At 35.3% G+C, this 20,146-nt stretch overlaps 4 protein-coding genes across 6 annotated transcripts; 1 reads left to right on the forward strand and 3 right to left on the reverse strand.

Annotated features, from left to right (window-relative positions):
* Positions 1–838: 838 nt before the first annotated feature.
* Positions 839–3,744, forward strand: LOC111482019 (rab11 family-interacting protein 3). Its single transcript, XM_023127640.1, has 6 exons — positions 839–1,182; positions 2,199–2,321; positions 2,582–2,767; positions 2,877–2,958; positions 3,035–3,099; positions 3,183–3,744. Exons 1-6 carry the CDS (start codon positions 898–900, stop codon positions 3,480–3,482), a joined length of 1,041 nt encoding a protein of 346 aa, XP_022983408.1. The 5' UTR covers positions 839–897; the 3' UTR covers positions 3,483–3,744.
* A 59-nt stretch (positions 3,745–3,803) lies between these two features.
* Positions 3,804–5,890, reverse strand: LOC111482018 (protein trichome birefringence-like 19). The gene is made up of 2 exons (XM_023127639.1): positions 5,317–5,890; positions 3,804–4,747 (listed from the first exon to the last, which is right to left on the reverse strand). Exons 1-2 carry the CDS (start codon positions 5,812–5,814, stop codon positions 3,938–3,940), a joined length of 1,308 nt encoding a protein of 435 aa, XP_022983407.1. The 5' UTR covers positions 5,815–5,890; the 3' UTR covers positions 3,804–3,937.
* A 2,482-nt stretch (positions 5,891–8,372) lies between these two features.
* On the reverse strand, positions 8,373–9,896 carry LOC111482111 (eukaryotic translation initiation factor 3 subunit G-like). The gene is made up of 2 exons (XM_023127771.1): positions 9,462–9,896; positions 8,373–9,088 (listed from the first exon to the last, which is right to left on the reverse strand). Exons 1-2 carry the CDS (start codon positions 9,793–9,795, stop codon positions 8,556–8,558), a joined length of 867 nt encoding a protein of 288 aa, XP_022983539.1. The 5' UTR covers positions 9,796–9,896; the 3' UTR covers positions 8,373–8,555.
* A 2,569-nt stretch (positions 9,897–12,465) lies between these two features.
* On the reverse strand, positions 12,466–19,456 carry LOC111482151 (E3 ubiquitin-protein ligase rnf8-A). Of its 3 annotated transcripts, none has more exons than XM_023127824.1 (9): positions 19,337–19,456; positions 18,869–19,008; positions 18,501–18,634; positions 17,644–17,827; positions 16,866–17,018; positions 14,923–15,504; positions 14,235–14,414; positions 12,813–13,008; positions 12,466–12,722 (listed from the first exon to the last, which is right to left on the reverse strand). In XM_023127824.1, the coding sequence occupies exons 1-8, from the start codon at positions 19,395–19,397 to the stop codon at positions 12,832–12,834; spliced, it is 1,611 nt and encodes a 536-aa protein (XP_022983592.1). In that variant the 5' UTR covers positions 19,398–19,456; the 3' UTR covers positions 12,466–12,722; positions 12,813–12,831. The 3 variants fall into 3 exon arrangements, with proteins under 3 accessions (XP_022983592.1, XP_022983591.1, XP_022983593.1); XM_023127823.1 differs by having other exon boundaries at positions 12,466–12,727; positions 19,337–19,455; XM_023127825.1 differs by lacking the exon at positions 19,337–19,456 and having other exon boundaries at positions 12,466–12,727; positions 18,885–18,975.
* Positions 19,457–20,146: the final 690 nt, after the last annotated feature.

Consider the following 20,146-nt stretch of genomic DNA (forward strand, 5'->3'; position numbering starts at 1 on the left):
ACAGATTTGTCACTCTCAAGAAATATTCTTCAATAGAAAAATTATCTTGAGTTACTACAGCTAGTTCGTTCTCTAAAAATTGCGATCGAGCTGTATTTTTTTTAGTGAACAACTTTTGAAGTGTTTTCCACACTTGCTTTGGTGACTTTAAATCATGAACATGACTAATATAATAAAACTTTTCCACATTTGATTTTCCATCTTCGGCATAATTCAGCATTCTGTGGAGTATCGGCTAGAATGTCTGTGTCATCACCTTCAATTAAATCCCACAAATCTTGCCCCTGTAGATAATCTTCCATACATAAGATCCAATCATTATAATTATTGTCAACAAGCTTTTCCATATATACTCATAGAACACTTCCACCATTCATCTCGTTGAGTAATAATATCAAATCCTTGGATTACCAACTTGACTCTGATACCAACTGATACCAACTCTCATTCATATTCAAACGTTTAAATAGGATACAAGTTATCAACTAATACCTATCAATAAAGGAAAATATAAACTAAGTAAATCTCGAAAATAAAATAAAATATACTGCTAATTAAATCATAGAGAGAAAAAATGTTAACTTGATTAGAAATATTTAAGATATATTCTATAACTAATATATTCTCTAAATATTAAAAATATATTTACTAATTCAATCTGACACGGGTATATTTATTTATTTATTTATTATTTATTTTGTTGGGTGACTTAAATAAGCTTATTCTATTATTATTTATTTATTATGCATAAATGTGAATTGACGATATCGACAGGGATATTTTGGTCATTTGACATGGCATTGGAAACATTTTTCTTTTTTCCGAATAAACCATTGGATTGGGCTCCAAATTTCAACCCACTGACTCGCTTCAATAGTAGGGAAGTAGCAGGTAAAAATGGCCGGTTTGCTCGCATGGGCGGCGGATGTCGTCGGCGGCGGCGCGAACCACGACGACGAACAGACCACTTCCATCCCCATAATATTTACTCCGGAGCAGCAGAAGTACGTTCGAGAATTGAATCAGAAAGCAGCTTCTCTTAGCCGCTCGATCCGCGATCTGCGCCTTCAATTGCCTCCTCCCGACATCTCCCAACGGCTTCCCCACCTTCATGCCCACTCCCTTGCGTCCACTGCCGATCTTACTCTTCAATTGAACGCCCACTCTTCCACTCGCGAACAGGTTAGGCTTCTGTGATTCATTTGTTTTTCTCATCTGATTTTTTGAATCTTATCGAATTTATTGCTTGTAGATTCTGAATATTACTTTGGAGACGTCGAATTAAGGGTTTATCGATATGCACATCGATTCGAGTTTGTTATTTTTGTCGACAAGTCTAAATGGTTAATTTTTCCTGAAAATTCAATGGTTTACTTCGGAATTCTCAAATTAAGGGATTAACGATCTCGGACTTTAATTCAATTGCTGTCGACAAGCCTAAATAGTTAACATTGCCTGAAAATTCAATTGCTTACTTTAGATTTTGCATTGTGAATATTTTATTGTTCTGTTTCAGGCTCATTACAAAATTGATTCATTTGGTGCAATTTATTCTTAGCTCGATTATGTACAGGATCCCTATTTTTCAAGTGTCATATTTCATCTTTATTGAATGCATACGGCGTTCATATATCTACATTTCGATTTCTCTACTTTTCGATCTGACTGTGGACTGGACGAGTGGCTCTGAGATCTGATGCATTTTAGGATTCGAAATTGTTTGGTAGAAATGGGAGACGTAACCGTTGTCATTACATATGGTGATTATTCAGCTTCAAGCGGAGATGAACGCTGATTATTGCTTCATCCCCTTTGATCCTTTTATTCGAGAGGTTCAGAGGGTTGAGAATGGATTAATTCAGAATCGGTGTTATTTACAAAGGGAAATTGGTTAGGTGTTAAAACTGGGATTTAGAGAATGCTAGCAGTTCCTGGATATAAATATTAAGCCTTCTGCACTATGCATATGGAAGAATTCTTACTTTACACCAATGGTAGAAGAAACGATTTAGTAATAGCCAACGACAAGAAACGTTCTTGCTTGCGATGTGTTTTCATCTACACATTCACTGTTGTAACAAACAGTACATCTACTTGAATTGGCACATTCAATCCTATTATAATTCTTACATGGATGTTCATAATGTTCGATTTTGTGTTCTATCACTTCTGATAGTTGGTATTGTTTTGATTGTCAGGTTCAATTGAGAGAGATATCATTACAGGAAGAAAATTTTGCATATGGAAAGGCTATATCAAATTGCGAAAATAAAATACAGGAAAAGAGGCAGGAAGCAGATTTGCTTCTGAGGAAGTTAGAGGTAATGGTTCAGTTGCTATTTATAAATGTGCTTTCACTTATATATCAATTACATCGGTTTTCTCTGCGTGGTCGTATATATTCAATTTTTTTTTCCTGGAATCCTCGTTTCGAATGGATATATTAACCCAGCATTATTAATTGCATTTCCAAGGTATTATTAACATGATATAAAACATTCATCAACTTGTTGGATAGTTTCAAGCCATTATTAGCATTCTCTTCAAGCAAAACTTTGTTCTTTGTTAATTTATACTACAGGAGTTGGAAGAAACCACCAAGAATCTGGAAGTTGAGCTAGAACAAGAACAAGCTGCTCTAGAAAACGATGTATCCATCAACTTTGGAAAATTGGCATCTAAACCTTCCAAAGTTGAAGCAGAACAAGATATGGAAGTATCAAAGTCTGCCTTGCTAGAAAAATTAGAGATCAAGAAACAAGAACTGGTCTGCTGCTTTATTTTGATTCAATATTGTCTTTCTTCGCTTATTTTCTTCCCTCTTACTCCACATTTCCGAACAGTAGTTGCTGACAAAATTTCTTTGTTCTTCTAAGAGTTCAATGGAAGATACAGTTAAAGATTTAGAAAAAAGATGGGCAGAAATTCAGGATAAAGCTCTAAAACAGCCTTCACCAGGTACTTTTAATTGGTCACCGTGTTGATTTCTGTCCTTATTCCTCTGTAAAATACTTGATATCGAAAACTTTTACAGTTCAGAGAGTGAAAATGTTGGACAAACAGCTCCATAGCCTTATGGAGCAACTAGCTGTAAAACAGGTGAATCTTACATTTCTGGAGTCGAACGATTAAATTTTGATTCGGACAAGAAAATCAATTGCGAGTATTTCCTTCGTTTTTAGGCACAAGCTGAAGGTTTGGCAAGTGACATTCATTTGAAGGAGATGGAGCTGGAAAAACTAAATGCATCATCAAGGAGGCTTCAAAGCAGCAGCTCTGAGGCTAACATTGCTCGGAATCGTTTTGGAAGAAGCATGTCGGATAAGAATTTTTTAGACCACTTAGCTGACTCACACCACAAACTTCCTTATCGCACCGGTGGACGGAGTGAGAGTCAACAGAAACTGATGCTACTCAGGTCTGCTTTCGTGCTCTACATTTTAGCTCTGCACATCCTGGTTTTCATCAAAATTTCTTTCTGATTTCCGAATAACCATACGGATGGTCGGAGTGAAGAGCTACAGAGACCGATGCTACTCACATCTGCTTTCGCGCTCTACATTTTAGTTCTGCACATCTTGGTAACATCAAAATTTCATTCTGATTTCTGAACAACCATACTGAGATTGCTATCTGACTATTCATCAGTATTTTCTGTATGTAATTCTTCTTTAGATGTATAGAAACTCGATATCGAGCCATGTTATTTTCCTACTCATATCGAATACAACATCGTTAATTGAATCAAATATGTAAACCAAACACCCTTTTGGATTCTCCAAGGCCTCAACTGAGTATGAATCTGATGCAAATTGCATTCCTTCCTTCATTTAATAGGTGGAGTAATACAGATGAACAGCTGTGAATGTAATAAAATAAAGAATCAAAACTAAAACCAAAACAAACAAGAGAAATCAAAATGCAGTATATAAGAAATTCATCTTTGATTCAATTCTGTTTCATGATCATATTGAACTCTCTCCTGAGCTGATCTGATACCCTCCATTTTCAGCATATGAAGCAAGAAATCACTCCAAATGTCAATAGGACCAGGCAGGCACCAATGAACACAATCATTATACAAACTCACATTCTCTTCAGGCCAATGACCATACTTACTTGGGTGGCCATCTGGTCTTAGCCACATGGCCTGTGTTGTATCAAGCAACCTGAACTTAAGCCCCTTCTTCCTCCCTTCTCTCTCAGCTCTCCTAAACTCCTCCATTTGAGTCATATAGAACTCCAAGTTCATACCTTCTAATGCTGAATCTTTGCTCCTAAATGGCTCTGTTCTCAAACAGTTCCCTCCTTGATTCCACAGCCCATTCTCAAAGTGTGCTGGTGAAAAACTCCTCATGTAAGTGATACCCTTGTAGCTATCTGAGCTCAAAATGGCTTTGAAGGCTGTTCTGAAGGCTTTCCTATAGCCATGGTAGATTCCGAGCTCACTGACATTGTTGAGAAAGCAGTCATGGCACCCGACAACTTGTCGGTTTTCATGGAAAAACATAGGATGGAGAAACCATTGACCCGACGAGATCACCAAGTAATCCAATCTACCCATCTGGGAAGTCCAGAATTCATCAAACTCATCCAGATATAGATTATAGGTGCCTCCTGTTGTTGATTCTTCTGATCTTACCAAATGTGTTGTCCACAAAAACGTCATGGTGAAGTTATAGGACATGTATTTCCATCTCTTGAAGTGTTCATCTCGGCTGGGTGAAACGTCGATCGGATACTCCAGCTGAGAATCAACAAAAGAAGGAAAAAGGTGTAAGGAATGAAGTAAATTTCACTCAAAGGGGAAGTTTAAAGGCTTTATGACTCTTCAGAAACTCTGTTTTGAAATAGTTTTTTCAATTTTCAGAACAAAATCTAATGAAACATGTTTGAATACAAGTTTATCCTTTTTTTTTAAATAGAAATTTTAGATTTAAAAAAACATAAAAATATTTGCTTTTTTATCTGAAAATTTAAAAATACTTATAGAGCTCATTTTAAATATTCATAAATAATTCATTAAATAGAATTTTTCTATAAAAAAAAAAATCCAAAAAAGGAATGCCAATAAAATTTGTATAAGAAATTTAAAAATTAAAATCATAAAAAAAGAAAAAATCCAGATTTTATTTCTAAATATTTTTGCACAAATTTCAAAAAAAAAAAAAGAAATAATTATAGAAAATTCACAATTTTCAAAAAGGCCAAAAAGCATCAAAATCATTATAGAAAACTTTATCATATAATTCATAAATTAAAATTTTAAAAAAATATATAAAATTTAATTAGAAAAAATAAAATTCCAAAAATGACCTTAGAGAGGAGGCAGATGAGAGACTGAACGTGATTCCTCGCAATATTATCTCCCACAAACGCAAACGCCTTATGTCTCATCAGCTCCAGGAACTGCGCCGGATTAAACGCCGGCAGCTCGCATCCATCCGGCCGCCACCGCCATCGGAGGAAGCCGTCGACAGGGCGGCCGTACTTGAGGCAGTTCAGGTGCTCGTGAATCGCCCAGCAGGTATCATTCGTGTAGGGGAGGGCGGCGTTAGGGTTCGGATTGGGGATCCAATCGCCAACGGCGAGATCACAGGGGACGACGGAGAGAATGGAGAGATTTCCGGAGGCGAAGATTTGGGAGCGAAAGACAGCGGCGGCGACGGCGGAGGAGGATTCGAGAGGAAAAGAAAAGGGGACTGTGGTGAGGATAAATAGGGCGAATGCTCCGCAGAGAATGGGCATTAGGGCTCTGTATTTGCCATTTTTGCAGGGGCGGAGGTCGGAGCTTGCTTGGCGATGGGGCATCATTGGAGAGAGAAATATGAGATAAAATAAAAGGAAACTGCATTATATATATATATATATACACACATATATATATAGAGAGAGAGTGAGAGAGAAGGTACCAAAGTCTAGACTAGTGAAATGGAAGTATTACCATGATTTATGGGAGTGATGGAAAATCAAATAAAATTTGTTAATTTTTTTAATTATAAATTTATAGTTGGTCGAAATTTTGGTTCGGGTCAACCCAATTCAAAACAAGTCAATAGAATTAGCTACTCGTGCTTTTATGTCTCATCTCACAAGTTAAGTTCAATTTTTGACATTGTTTGATCTGGTGTATTGTTCATGTGTTCTAGATAGTGAAACCCTGTTTGCCAATATTCCAGATAATTGGTGGATCGAGAATCCAACCTTGCGAAGAAAATACCTACGAATAAGTCACGTTTTGTATTAAATTTAGTTTTTTTATTTTTAATTTTTTAATCGACTCTTAAACCTGTAAACGTATTGGACACAAAATTGAAAGTTGAGCGGTTTAGGGGCTTAATAGATATAAATTTTTTTAATATATTATATGTTGCCAGTAAAAAAGGGGTTTGAATTTTGTGTAGCATGTGCAAGATGCATACTTTTCAACCACTTACAAATAAAATAGCCAAAAAATTAGTTCTATAATAATTACTACAAAACTCTTCTTCATTATTATGGTCTATAAATGGCCTATCTTTTGCTACATAATTAAGCAAAAAGAGAGGTGTAGTTTGTTGGGTCGGTGTCCCGAGCAATCTAAGTACAGTTCATAACTCAACCCTCTATTTTCGAGTTATGTTAAGTTGGCTTGTTGAATTGTTCTTGTTTTTTTATCAAATATTTGCATCACTAACCTTAGTTACAAATATTAAATATTCTTGAAAATAGGGCAAGGTAGGGTCACATTGTAACCTTGTTTTCGAGTTGATTGGATTGATCGACCAAAAAATGTGAACCCGCGGTCGACTCGAATTTTTGGTTTTTCAAAAATTCAACCTCACCTAACCTACTTTTAAGGTTGGGTTTGGGTTGGGTAGTCCAAGTTGATAGAATTCTCGAATCATTTGAACACACTCTTATTTGATCATATTTACTCAAATGTCGTAAGCTAAAACTTAGATGTAGCTTGATGTCGAAAAGCCCTGATATCCTCCAAGTTCAAGCCTCGGGAGAGCACCCGTACCTCCGAGTATAAGGTGTAAAGCTCCAACTCTCGATTATATATATAAAAAAAAAACGATATAACTCGTTGTTAATATGATGTAATAATTATTAGGGGATAATTATAGTAGAATAATTTGTTTGGAGAGAGAAAAAGTGATATTAAATGAATTAAAAAGAGAAAAGGGAAGAATGTAATAAGAGACAAGAGTAGATAGGAAGGAAGGTTAAGGTCTACATTACTTCAACCAATATTTTTCATCTAACCTAATCAATCAATTATTAAAAACTTTTTTATTTAACGTCATAAATATGCTTTAAAAAAAAACTAAAGGAGAATAAATAATTTTTTAATTTTATTTTAAATTCTGTTTTATTAATTAATAAAACTATTTTCTTAAATATAAAAATTTTAAAAATACTTTTTCAACTGTCGGTGATGGGAAGGAACATAATTTTCATCAGAATTTTTTACTTTTTTTACTTTTTTACTTTTTTTTTCAATTTTAAGCATCTTGGAATATTTTTAAAAGAAAAAGAAAAAGAAAACGTTATGCACGTGACATTTGTTCTTTTACTGCCATAAAAAGCTCTTGAATTTAAATATAAATGGTAAGAAATGAATGAAATAACTTGTGACAACAATGTTACCATTTTAATCCTCGTATTTTGAATTTTAATCATATATAATTTTAATAAATTTTAATTATAGAAAAGTGAACGAACCTACTTGAGTATTCAAAGATGTGACCTTCGAATAAGAAATGTCAAAGCTTATCAAACCTACTTTGAGTGTTTAAATATGTGACCTTCGAATAAGAAACGCCAAAGCTGATCAAACCTTCAAATAAGAAACGCCAAAGTTGATCAAACCTACTTGAATGTTCAAATATGTGGCCTTCGAATAAGAAACACCAAAGCTTATCAAACTACTTGAGTGTTCAAATATGTGACCTTCGAATAAGAAACGCTAAGGTCGAGAGAGACATAACTCTCGAGCATAGAAACTCTAATTCATATTATCCAGACTCGATCACTTTGCAAGACTGCTAATTTACACAAAACTTGCCCCAACCAATAAAAGGATCTCCCAGCCTGACTATACTATCAAGAGTAATCAAAATCTATCAGTTTGAGACTGAATAGGATAGCTTCTCACCCCTAACTAACAAAGATAGAACATATCATATCACCGCATATGGCTTCTTCTCAAGAGTGTAAAACATGTTCATATCAAAACCATATTGTCCAATAATGCATAGAGCCTAATGAATAGCAATGGTTTTTCCTCTACATTTTCCTATTGTCATTTCTGTAATATGCAATTCTAAGAAAATGTGAAAAAAATAAATAAATAACATAATCATTCGTCCCCGCTTCAACCGATCAAACAAGTAAACTCAAAGACATCTGATTAATTCTACTGCATGTAAAACAATATGATCAAGTACACATTGAGTAATTTTTTGGACTTAAAGAACCTCAAAAAGGCATTATCAAAATGTGGGAAAGAAAACTCCAACAACAGGAGTACGCAAATTACAAGACAGTTTGAGAGAGAGTTCCTACCTTTAAGTCGCTCTTGGAGTGGCCCATTCAACTCTAAGGATGAGATTATCATAACCATATCCATTGAGCTTGTTAATTGATCTTTGTGCATCCTCACGATTCACAAAATTTACGAAACCAAAACCTCTGCTCATGCAAGTCTTTTGATCAATAGCAACATAAACTCGACTAACAGCACCAAATGGTCGGAAGAGTTCCTGCAAGTCAGGCTCTCGAGTGTCCTCCGAAAGGTTGGTGACACGAACAGAGTTTTCATCATTCCTACGTCTCATGTCAGTTCCAGTCCTCTCTGCCCCTGCTCTCATACCTGGAGGAACATATGCTCCCTTCGTTGCACCAGGAGCAGCAGTTCCAGCCTCTGGTGCAACAGGCTTATCCAACCCATCAGCTTGTGGTGCCAGGTCTTTGTAAGGACACCTTGAGGTCCAGTGGTCACCCTTTTTACCACAAGTTCGACAGACCATAAGAACAGCTCCACCTTTACCAAGTTGAGCTAGGGGATCTCCAGCAACCTTTGGCTCCTCTGGTTTGCTACCTGTAACCGTTCTCATTCTTTAAAAGAAAATCTATTGTACAAACAAATGACAATTTGAGGTACTCACTTCACAAGACAGCCCAGTAATTCCCCAAAGAACAAACACCACATGCATAGTTCTGCAAAATCTATCACTCTCCTCACACAAAAGTGATTCTCTTACCTCATTTCAAATACAAACCAAAGACGCTTACACATTTCTAGTAAGCAAGTGCCATAGTTTCTATAGCTCAATCACCACATTAGCCATAAGAACAACCTTATTTTCTTATGCACTCAAACATAGAAACTAATTGAAACTAAATAGTTGCTACATAAATCAAATGCACACAATTCCGAAAACTACGAAAATCAAGAATATTTGAAAACAAACCAGGAGCACGAGGGCGCTCGAGAAGAATCTCCTCAGTGGAGACCATAGTAAGCCTACTGCCGACATCTTCATGGACAGCATCGCCGAACTTAGCCCAAGATCGGCGCTCGACGGCATGTTTACTAAGGCGAGCATGGGCGAGCTTGCGTGTGCGAGTGGTGGTAGTGATTTTGACCTTATTACCATCTTCGTTAAACTGATACTCGACAATTTTCTTCAATCCATTTTCGTCTGGCCCGATAATTTGCTTCGGCGGAAGGAGAAAATCAAGATCCCCATCGTCGTCTTCTAGCTCCCCCCAACGCAATTTGGATGGATTTGTCTGCTGAACCATTGCGCAGACAATGGAGAACCGGAAGGCTAGGGCTTAAGATGGGAGACTTTGGGGGCTAGGGTTTCGACGGGAAGGAGAAAGAAAATGGAACAATAAGTTACCATTTACTCTAATATTTAATTTACATATATACCTAGAGATCTCCCGTCAATCATGCACGGACTACCAATGGTCACCTCGAGCCCCCGCGTGCCATCTCGAGCCCCCACTAGCCTTAAACAGAATTAAATCTCATATATCTTTTTCGCCTCAACTTTGTGGCTTCATCGAACTTTAGCCGAGCTTTGTCTTCACTAATCGAACATCGCTTGTACGGAATCCAACCTTGTTCGACCACGCACGCCGCCTGCGCGTGTATGTTCAATCATCTGCGACACAACCGACTTGCCTCTACACTAGACCAAATCATTCGACTCGACCTTGTTTTTGCTCGGGGCCAAGGTCTCTCAATGCAACATCGCATCTCCTCTTATCATCTCAATCCCCATCGGAAATGCTTTAGATAAACCTAGAGATGTCCACGGGACAAGGATGGAAAGACATTTATATATATTTAGAGATACTCACGAGACGGAGCAAGGACGGGAAGGCTTTGGATATACTTAAAGATGTCACGGGGTGTTGTAGGGACGGTCTTCCTTCTACCCCACCTATTTCATTCTCCATGTCTAAGAAAATAAAACGAACATAAAAAAGTAGACAACTGATGAAAACATGAATAAACGAGTCAATATAAACAACACGTCTTAGACAAGCATAACTATATAACTATGACATTGTTCGTCGCGTAACAAGCTAAGAGTCGATCTAAAAATTCAATAAGTCAACAAAAATACGAACGAGTCAATGACCGATCCAAAATGATGCAACGACAAAAAGCGGACTCCAACCATTCTAATCTTCGAGTCAAATATACATTTAACGTGGACGTTTCAAATAAATTTATAAATCAAAGAATATTTCACATCGTGCTATGAGGAAGGATCAAGACCGTCCATTCAGTAGGAATACTGTATTGGAGATGTAGATGCGTCCGTAGAAGATAGTTCCTCCTTTACAAGTTGAGAGGAATATGACATTGTGATATGATTTTCTATTAACTTTTTTCATATTTAAAACTAATTTTGGATTTTTATACATTAATTTTTATTATTTTTTCTTTAATAAATAAATAAATTTCTTTTAAATTTTGGATTAAAATATTGAAGTATTTATTTTAATAAATAATTTAATTAAATTATGTTTAAATTAATTTAGATAGAATAAATTTGGCATAAAATCCTACCCGTGTTATCTTGATTTATAAAGTTTAGAGGGTGTGAATTTCGATTGTGTTGCGTAATCGATTAGTTTGGATCGATTCTCGAGTTCATGATTCAACTTTGATCTCGAGTTCCCTAGTTTCGTTCTCTCTAACCAATTGTTCTCTATCAATCACTACCATGCACCTTTTTTCATCTCTCGGTTCCGTTCCCTCATAGCTATCATCCTCATCCATCGCTCTTATGCTCTCTCAATCATTCATCGTTCGTGGTACATTTCGAAGGACCCAATGTCATATTGGTTAGTAATAACTTGAGCCCAATATTAAGTAATCCTATATTAAGTGACCTTGAAAAAAATTTCACACCAGAAAAAACATACTAAAGGAATCTGTACGTCTATGAGATAGGGGCATGACTCTGATATCATGTTAAATGAACACGACTCTCCACAATGGTATCATATTGTTGACTTTGAGTATAAGTTCTTGTGAATTTGCTTTGGACTTCCACAAAAGGCCTCATAACAATGGAGATAGTATTCGTTTAAATTAGCCGATATGAACTTTCATCCAACAGTCTTCACTCGTAGAAGCAATTCAAAACAAATAGATAATGTAGCGAAAATCAAAACCCACAATTTTTATTTTTTATTTTTTTTATTCTAAACTTGTTCTTCTCTTTCTAAAAAAGATGGTGATGGGTTTAATAGAGAGGGCAGTGGAGAATTTGAAAGCAAAAATCAAGAAATCATTGAAGATGAAGAAGAAAGCATGGAATGATTATGATAAGATGGAGAAAAGTGAAAGCATGAGAGTTGAAATCAGAAGCAGAAAGGCTCAGAAGATCATTCAACACACCATGAAAATTGATTCTCTCCCTCTCTGTTCTTCACAGTTCTTCCAAAAATGGAGTTTGATCTGTAATTTCATTTAATTTTAAGCTTTTGGTGTTATTGTTTGGGGGAAAAAATTTAAGTTTTTTTTTTTTTTTTTTCTCGATCTCATTTCTTGGTTGCCAAATAGTACTTTTGGAGAAGTGGAAGATCGAACCGTTGAATCGATCGTAATTAGTGTTTAGATTGACGTTAAATGGTACCGTTAACTTGAGATATAGGGTAGTGATTTGAGCTTGTTGTGTTTAGTTGAGCTCTGATGCTAATTACCACGATTGTGTCTTGACGAATTTTATGGGGTGATTGTAGGTCATTTATTGGAATAACGAAACTATCGTGCAACCTCCACCCACGTTTAGAGAAATTTAATATGAGTTTTTGATGGTAGATCGATAGCATTTTTATTGTTTTGAAATAAAAGATGCTATAGAAATATAGTGTTAGATACAACGATGCATAAGAAATCGATATGAACATGAATGGTGTATGCAGTTCAATTTTTAGTTCATAGCAAGATCATAGCAGCAAAACAAAATGAAAGGTTTCAAAATAATAACAATAATCAGTGCTGGGTTTTCTTTGCTTCAAAATCTTCAGCTAACTAAGAACTTTATAGACTAACTTCTTAATGGGGTAATCTGCAGCTAGGTAGATGATTCGATAAGTCCCATCCCATGTGCTTAGCTTCTAATAGGAGGAGAATGATAGCAGTATCCTTGAGCACATACAAGTTGGTAGCTATTTTGTTTGTGATCACAACAACCCGAATGCTACCCTTCAATCCACCAATGCCCCAACTCAGATGAATTTTGAAAAGCACACAAAACAATACGACAGAATAGGAAGTGGAGGCAAGTTACCTGATTTCAAGACAACAAATCAATGTCTTCGATGGTAGAGTGTTTGTAGATCCTTACAGTGAATACAAATCCATGGTAACAGGGGAGGGTCCAGGCAGTATGAATGAATATGTCGAATCTGGCAAAGATGGCAGCTCATGAGGAGATCCTCTGGTTCCTGACATCGACATATACTACAAACAGCTGCTACAGAGGGCTGTTATTTATAACTATCGAGATTTAGCAGTTGGTCCAGATAGGTCGTTTTAACAGTTATAAATAAATATGCATCCATGGAGATATAGCAAGTATTATGAAGATATGATTAAGAAAATAACAGTTGCAACGAATAGAGTTCTTGAAAATGAAGTGCTCGTGTTTCATCAGACGACTTCTAAACCTGAAAAAAGTACGTTGATCGTACCGTCGTCTTTCGACCCTCCGCTTCACCTATCTTACCCCAAATAACCATTTTGTTTTCCCACTTTTGGATCCAGATATAGGTTTAACAAGAGAAGTTGTACACTTAAAAAAAAAAAAAAAAGAAAAGAAACCTTGCACCTCGTGATGAAGTCTCTAAGGTTAACTCTGAGGTAAATTTGAGTAGTGTAGAATAAGTCATTCTGCGAGTGGACTTCACTATAGATACTGATGTTTTTTGAAAATTCTTTTTCTGAAGATCTTGACTTATTATTTGAAGATTGTGACAAAAAGACTCCTCTTATTTCTTCATCCCCATCGGCCAAATTCGCTCTATTGATAAAAGCCTGTGGTCTTGAGTTTTGTGAAATTTCTCCTTTCACTTAGAAAAAGGAACCCGTATCACAGTTTAGCTTTCCAAAATTTGTTGTTTTTATATGAGATAATTGGATTAACTTGCATAAAAGAGAACTTTACTTCTTTACCGATGATGGTTCTTCCAAAGCTTCTTTTTGTGGGATAGTTGTTCTTGCAAAGCTGAAGAACTTTCCAAGTAGTCATGTGCAGATTTGACTTAAAGTTAGAGTTTGATGGAATCAATCTCTTTGGTATTGAGAAACTTTTTGAATATATTGCATCACAATGCCTTATGGTTGGTTTTAAAAGGTTTCTTTGAGGGTTGGTGCACGGTTCTTGGTTTTCTTTGGAAGATTTTGAAGTAGCTATGAGTACACAGCGTTTGGTGGAAGCTTTATACATAGTTCCATCATTCCTTTGCAAGTTCTCCAAGTCTTTCAATCAAAGATATTAGAAAAGATTTTGGTTCTTTGAATGTTTATTTAATTTCTTAGCTAATCTCTATAAGGTTGTATTTATTGTTAGCATTTTTTTTCACTCCCTTTGGAATTTGTATCCCTTGAGCTTTTATTCTTTTTCATTATATCAATGAGAAGTGCCCCCAAACACACACAAACCCGCAAAAAAACGACAGAGTAAGGATGCTGCGCATAAAGAAGATGTGACCTGAACAACGCTGTCAAGAGTTCTCTCATCGGGAAGAATGTAAATATCCAATAGAGATGGTCCACATGGAATTGTTTGGGAGTATATCTTCTGATCCGAAGTGGCAGCATCTTCAACCTTTGTGATGCTCAGAAAACTGGCTTTGCACAAAGGGCAAGTTGAGATCTTTCTGCTCGAAGCCTACAAGCACAAGACCAATAGATTAGGACCTTGAAACTGACCCCGCACTTCATAGTACATACTAGAACATAGACAGAATTTGAAAGATGAGTAAATTGATCGATCGAGAATGACAGAACTCACTCTACAAGTTCAAAGAACAAAAATCGTTAACAGTCTTTAAGAATTTCAAAATAGAAGTTGGCACCATAGTTTTACAACCATAATTAGTATGTTTTTAAACATAATCCAGAGTTTTACTACAAATTATGTAGCATTATCGTTAAGAAAATTATGGCTACGATAGCAAATTCAAATAAGTTGTTCTCTAGTTCCAACCATGATGGCAAAAAATAACCTAGTGAATGAAGTCAGAAAATCTGACTCTCATATGCTGGATAAATTGCACAGTTCGCTGTCCAAGGACCTGGCTTTTATAAGCGTTAGCTCAAAAAGCAAAAAGAATATCACAACAAGGTTTAATTGGATACTCGAGTCTCCATGTATAGACATTGAATAAAACTTTTACCATGTGATCTGCCCAGTTTTGAATGCATGAGTAGCAAAATCGGTGCCCACAGGGCAAAACACCCCTCGTCGAACTAAAATCTGTCCAACAGATGACACATGATAACTCTGTTGTAGTAGAGGGTATGCTCTCATTGAGTTCTATAACTGGATCCTCAATGATCTTTTGTAAATCTTTGTGCAATTCATCTTCTGAAGTTACTGTGAGAATTCTTGGTGCATTTTCGACTAGTAAGTTTGTATGTCTGGAAGTAGATTGGTTCTCACAAGCCTCAACACCTTCAAAACTGTCACTCGCTAGCCCCCTTTCGTCGCACAACTGATCACGATCAGCTGTTCCTCCAACGTTTACCACTTCAGTATCTGTTTCATCATCACAATGACTAGACAAAACTGTAAGACTATTACGAGTGGCCAAATGATACTGCTCCGGGTCAAAATTCCAAACGTCAGGGTCATTATGATCTTCGCTAGAATTTTTCTTCACAAGTCGCCGCCATCTCCTAGAAGATCTAACAGTAGAGTTTTCATTATATCTTTTACCTTTTGTTTCATCTCTCGCCAAACTTGAAGAACTGCCACACTATCCAAATGAAATAAAGACAACTCAATGAATAAAACAAAAGTTGAAAAGTACATAAGAAGTTGTGATTCACAGTAAAATGCTACTTTTCTCAAGTGACGATTTACCAAAAAAGACAAGGGAATAGGATTTCATCAGAATAATAAAGGGAATCAATTACCCAATAAAGGAGACAACGTGCAAAAGAATGTGACATACTAGTAAAAGAAAAAGTGAGCGCTGTAAAAGTTACACCTCTGAACAGACAATTTGAAATTATCTCCTGGTCCAATGAGGCAAATCGTTACAAAAGGTACTGTCTACAATTAAGCTTTGGGGTTTGAAATTCCCTAGTCATAGAAGCAAAACAGGCAGTATTTCTGAATTTCAAAAGATGGGATTAATGAGACACCAATTCTTCCTACATGAGGCAAAATCTTCCCAAGTCAAAGCCTAGCCACAACCAGTTAAATGAATTGACAAGTTTATGGCGAATAGATTTGAAGTTCATGGACGATTATTGATTAGTCAGATCATATCAAGTCATCAACCCACACCAAAATGAAAATGCAGAAGTAAACCACATTAATAATCTAAAGAATACTACTCACAGTTATTCATTATTAGAGCAGACTTTTTTAATATATAATTTAATTCGAACAAATATAAAATTTTATATTCTAATGTAGAGAAATACTCAATGTACGATCGTGTTAAGATACATTTGTGTAAAAACGTTATGAATGTTATACCGCTCACATGTATACAGTCATTTTATTATCAGGCATCATAATTTCTTTCCCACGTGCCGAATGCCTCCTCTTAACCATCGTGCATTGTTTTGTTATATCCGAGACAAATCATGCCAAACTCCTGTTTTCTATTGAAGGTTCTACCACTAGTTCTCCAGAGTCATGTAGTTCAAAGGATTCTAAAGTGCATAGAGATGTCAGTATGGGTGTAAGTGTCCCCACCCTTTTAAAGATTATAGTCTTTCTTCTTTAATTTACAAGTGAAGATCATTGTTTGTAATCCGCCATTGGTGGTCATTTCATTTATCAATAAAACTCTTGTTTCATCTTCAAAAAAATAAGAATAGAACTTCAAATTATTGGAAGGTCAACCAAAACATACCATGTCATCAACCTACAATTAGAATATGAGAACCAGAGCACATTAGTTAATTAAAGGAAACTACTTAAATACATAAGAAATTTAGAACATATATTTATTAGATCGAAACCATGCGCTAGTACAAGATATTACCACAGATTTAGACCTCAAGTGCAAAAGAAGCGGACTTTATTCAGTCAAGTGTAGCAATGTGGATAAAAATGAATGGGGTTAAAATGTAATATGGAAAGAAGAATGATATATCTTACCCCAATTGCAAAAAAATCAGAGGGAGTTGGTTCCTTAAAATGGTTTTTGCTACTTGAGCTTGATGGTTCTTCTAGCTTTGAAATCCTCTTCCGCAATTTGTGCTTTTGTTTATGAGCGGTGTCATCGCTGTTTCTAAAATCAGGGTACATCTCCTAGATGGGATTAACATTAAAAGGGTTAGTGATGAGTATTAACTCTAGACAAATAATGAACTCCAACCTTTTTTTTCTCAAGATAATGGTGGTGGATCCGAAATGCCTTAGTGTTGTTACTTTATTAATGATCAAGAAGAGTTGTACAAAAGGAGAAGCCTTAGTCTTTTTATAAAGGCTTAAGTCATGAGTTCATGAGATTTAAATACAATGATGGTTATTTAAAATTAACCATAGAAACTTACTAACAACCTAAGTAATAAAATAAAATACCTAAACAAGACTATAAAGAGAGCCCTAACATTTAAATATCTAACATATCATAACATGCACAAAGATCTATGAATGGCACTTGGCCTCAAAAAAATCAATGAAGTTATGAATGTGAAGAAAATAATGAATTCCCTAAATCTCAACTGAACTTACTGCACTAAAACCATGAAAGGAAATGTAAATCAATCAATGGACTCAGATTCTTTAATATTTTCCCTAAAGAGTTTAATTTTGACATTTGAGTTACAACTTACAATAAAATAACTCATCGATATCTTTCTCCCCACTTAAAACTGTAAGAGACTAAGGATAGTTTGTGCACATATCTTAAGAAAGGAACGACTCGAATCACCTTATCCAGCAAAGAAGAATGGGGCAAGATTGAATCACCAAAAGAGCACATGCCTTTAATTCTTTGATCTTCAACATTTCCACAATTATGTAATTTTTCAGAAGGCACCTTATACTTTTTTGTTGAGACAGAACCCTTGTCAGAAAAAGGAAGTTTCATTGACAAGGGACCTGCTGATTGGCCACTGCAAGGAATAAAATCCACAATTCAAATCAATAAAAACGAAAAAAAGAAAAAAAAGATAAACAAGATTACAGGATAGAGACCGTAAAGCGATGGTGGGATATTATCTGATTTGTAACCGAGCCTTAGGGAAAGCTCAACAAAAAAAACATGCTAATAGCGCAAATGCAAAGGAAAACATTAGGAAGAACAGGTAATCAGAGACAGTAAGGCCATACAGTTTATAAATTTAGTTCTCTTTTACTGTGAAAAATCGGCAGGATTAGGAATACAAGGAATGAAGAAGTGCAAGATATAATTTATTTTCGGGAAAAAAAAACTTTCCTGATTTGACTACAAAGGTTTGCATAAAAAAGTCAGAACATATGCACCGAATTAAATTGCAACACAAAATAGATAAGATTTTCAGCTTCATTTAGTTTTCCATTCAATCTTTGTCATTTGTTAAATGTTCCCAACTGTCCATTTTCTACACTTACTAGACTTGATGGCTAGAAAACACAAATCTTTTCTCGCTTCACAAAATAAATATACCCCTTAAGTTTTTTTACTAGTAATGTGTTTGAACAAGACCCCCACAACAGAGAATTATGACAGTATTTAATTGCTTGATGTATACAAGCAACTATGATCTAATGTAGAAAAAGTAACCTTCTGCATAAAATTGATTGTACCTTTGAAGAATGTAAGGATCTTCAGGGACACGCATTCCCTGTTTGATGCAATCTTCAAGCCAACGATGATTGACTATTATAGTTTTAAACTTCTTAGCAAGATTAAATTTCCTCCCTTCTAATTCCCAACAAATCTAATCACCATAAGAATAAACAATAAGTAACATCATTTTTTAGACTAAGATTGCAGATGGGTGACTTATAATAGATAAATACTGCAAAATTAAACTCAAACGTATTTCATTCAATCCTCATCCAGAACTCTGTACTCTTTCTTTTACACACATACACATTAGCAAAACTCGTCTTCTTTGAAATCTATTGGTGCTTTTCAGATTGAATTGAGGAATAATAAAATTAAAACCCACCAAATGAGTAATAGACCTTGACATTACACCCACGTAGCTGGCACCAGTATAAGATATCATCTTGATAAGGTTGAATCTTTCAGTGCCATGATAGCCACTGACAGTCGCAACCACGGATTCCATACCTTCAATTGGGCAGCCTGCAAACATCGCGAAAATCAAAACAGTAAATCCCGGATCGAAAGGAATCTTAGGAGTAACACGGAGATAATCAGTAACTTCTGAAAGCAAAGCTTCTAATCGAAGCTTCATTTCCCAATCCACTAGAATTACAACGGATAAACAAAAAAATACAATGATGAAAGCAGAATTTCTCAAATTCCAAATCCAACAAAACTAATTGACTAAAACAGATCATCATCAAAATCAAACGGATAAAATCTCCCGCATACCCTAGAAATAACATCACTAACAATTTGCTGAAAAATAAGGGCGTAGAAACAGATACAGAGAAGGATAGTAAGTCACCGGCAGGTCGATTAGGGCAGAAAATAACTCTATTAGCGAGGCCATTGTCTTGCTCCGCCATCGCATCCTCAAGAACTTCCCGCGAAAAAAAAATAGAAATTTTTTTGAATATTGTCTCGCCGACGGAGGCGAGCCAATATTAATAAAATAAAATGATTACCATATTAAAAATTAACTAACTATTAATTAAGAAATAAAATGGTTTATCATATTAAAAATTAATTTACTAAAATCAATTTTATAATTTGATTTGTGCTTTTTTTTAATTTTTAAATATACGTAAGAACGACATCAAATATTATATCTTTTTATCGTATTAATTAGTTATTTTATATTTTTTTATCGTATTAATTAGTTTAACTATTCTAATTATTAAAAATTTTAAATAAAAAATTCAATTAAATATATTTAATTGCATGTATATTATGATAAATCGCCCACCGATGGATTTTGTAAAGTTAGACGTCGTTTTAGTATTCTTGCAAACTTTCACGAAAGCTAATTTAACGAATGATTCCAACCAAGAGAGAATTAAAAAGAATAATAGTTATTAGATCGAACTTGAAATCTACGATGATTACCTTCCGTCCCAATACGACTCACTCTATAATTAACTTAATTATGATTAATTAAATGAATCGATTTTAACATCAAACCTAAAGTAAAGTTTGAAAGAAACAACACCCAAATGATTTAAGACAATTTCCAACTACAGATAAATACTATTAAATAAATAATTAATAAAATAAAATATGACGGTGTAGTTCAACTACTAAAGACAAAAAGTATTTTTATCGCTCCTTAATGTCA

This window comes from Cucurbita maxima, unplaced genomic scaffold (assembly GCF_002738345.1).
Source record: "Cucurbita maxima cultivar Rimu unplaced genomic scaffold, Cmax_1.0 Cma_Scf00007, whole genome shotgun sequence".
Classification (NCBI taxonomy): Eukaryota; Viridiplantae; Streptophyta; class Magnoliopsida; order Cucurbitales; family Cucurbitaceae; genus Cucurbita; species Cucurbita maxima.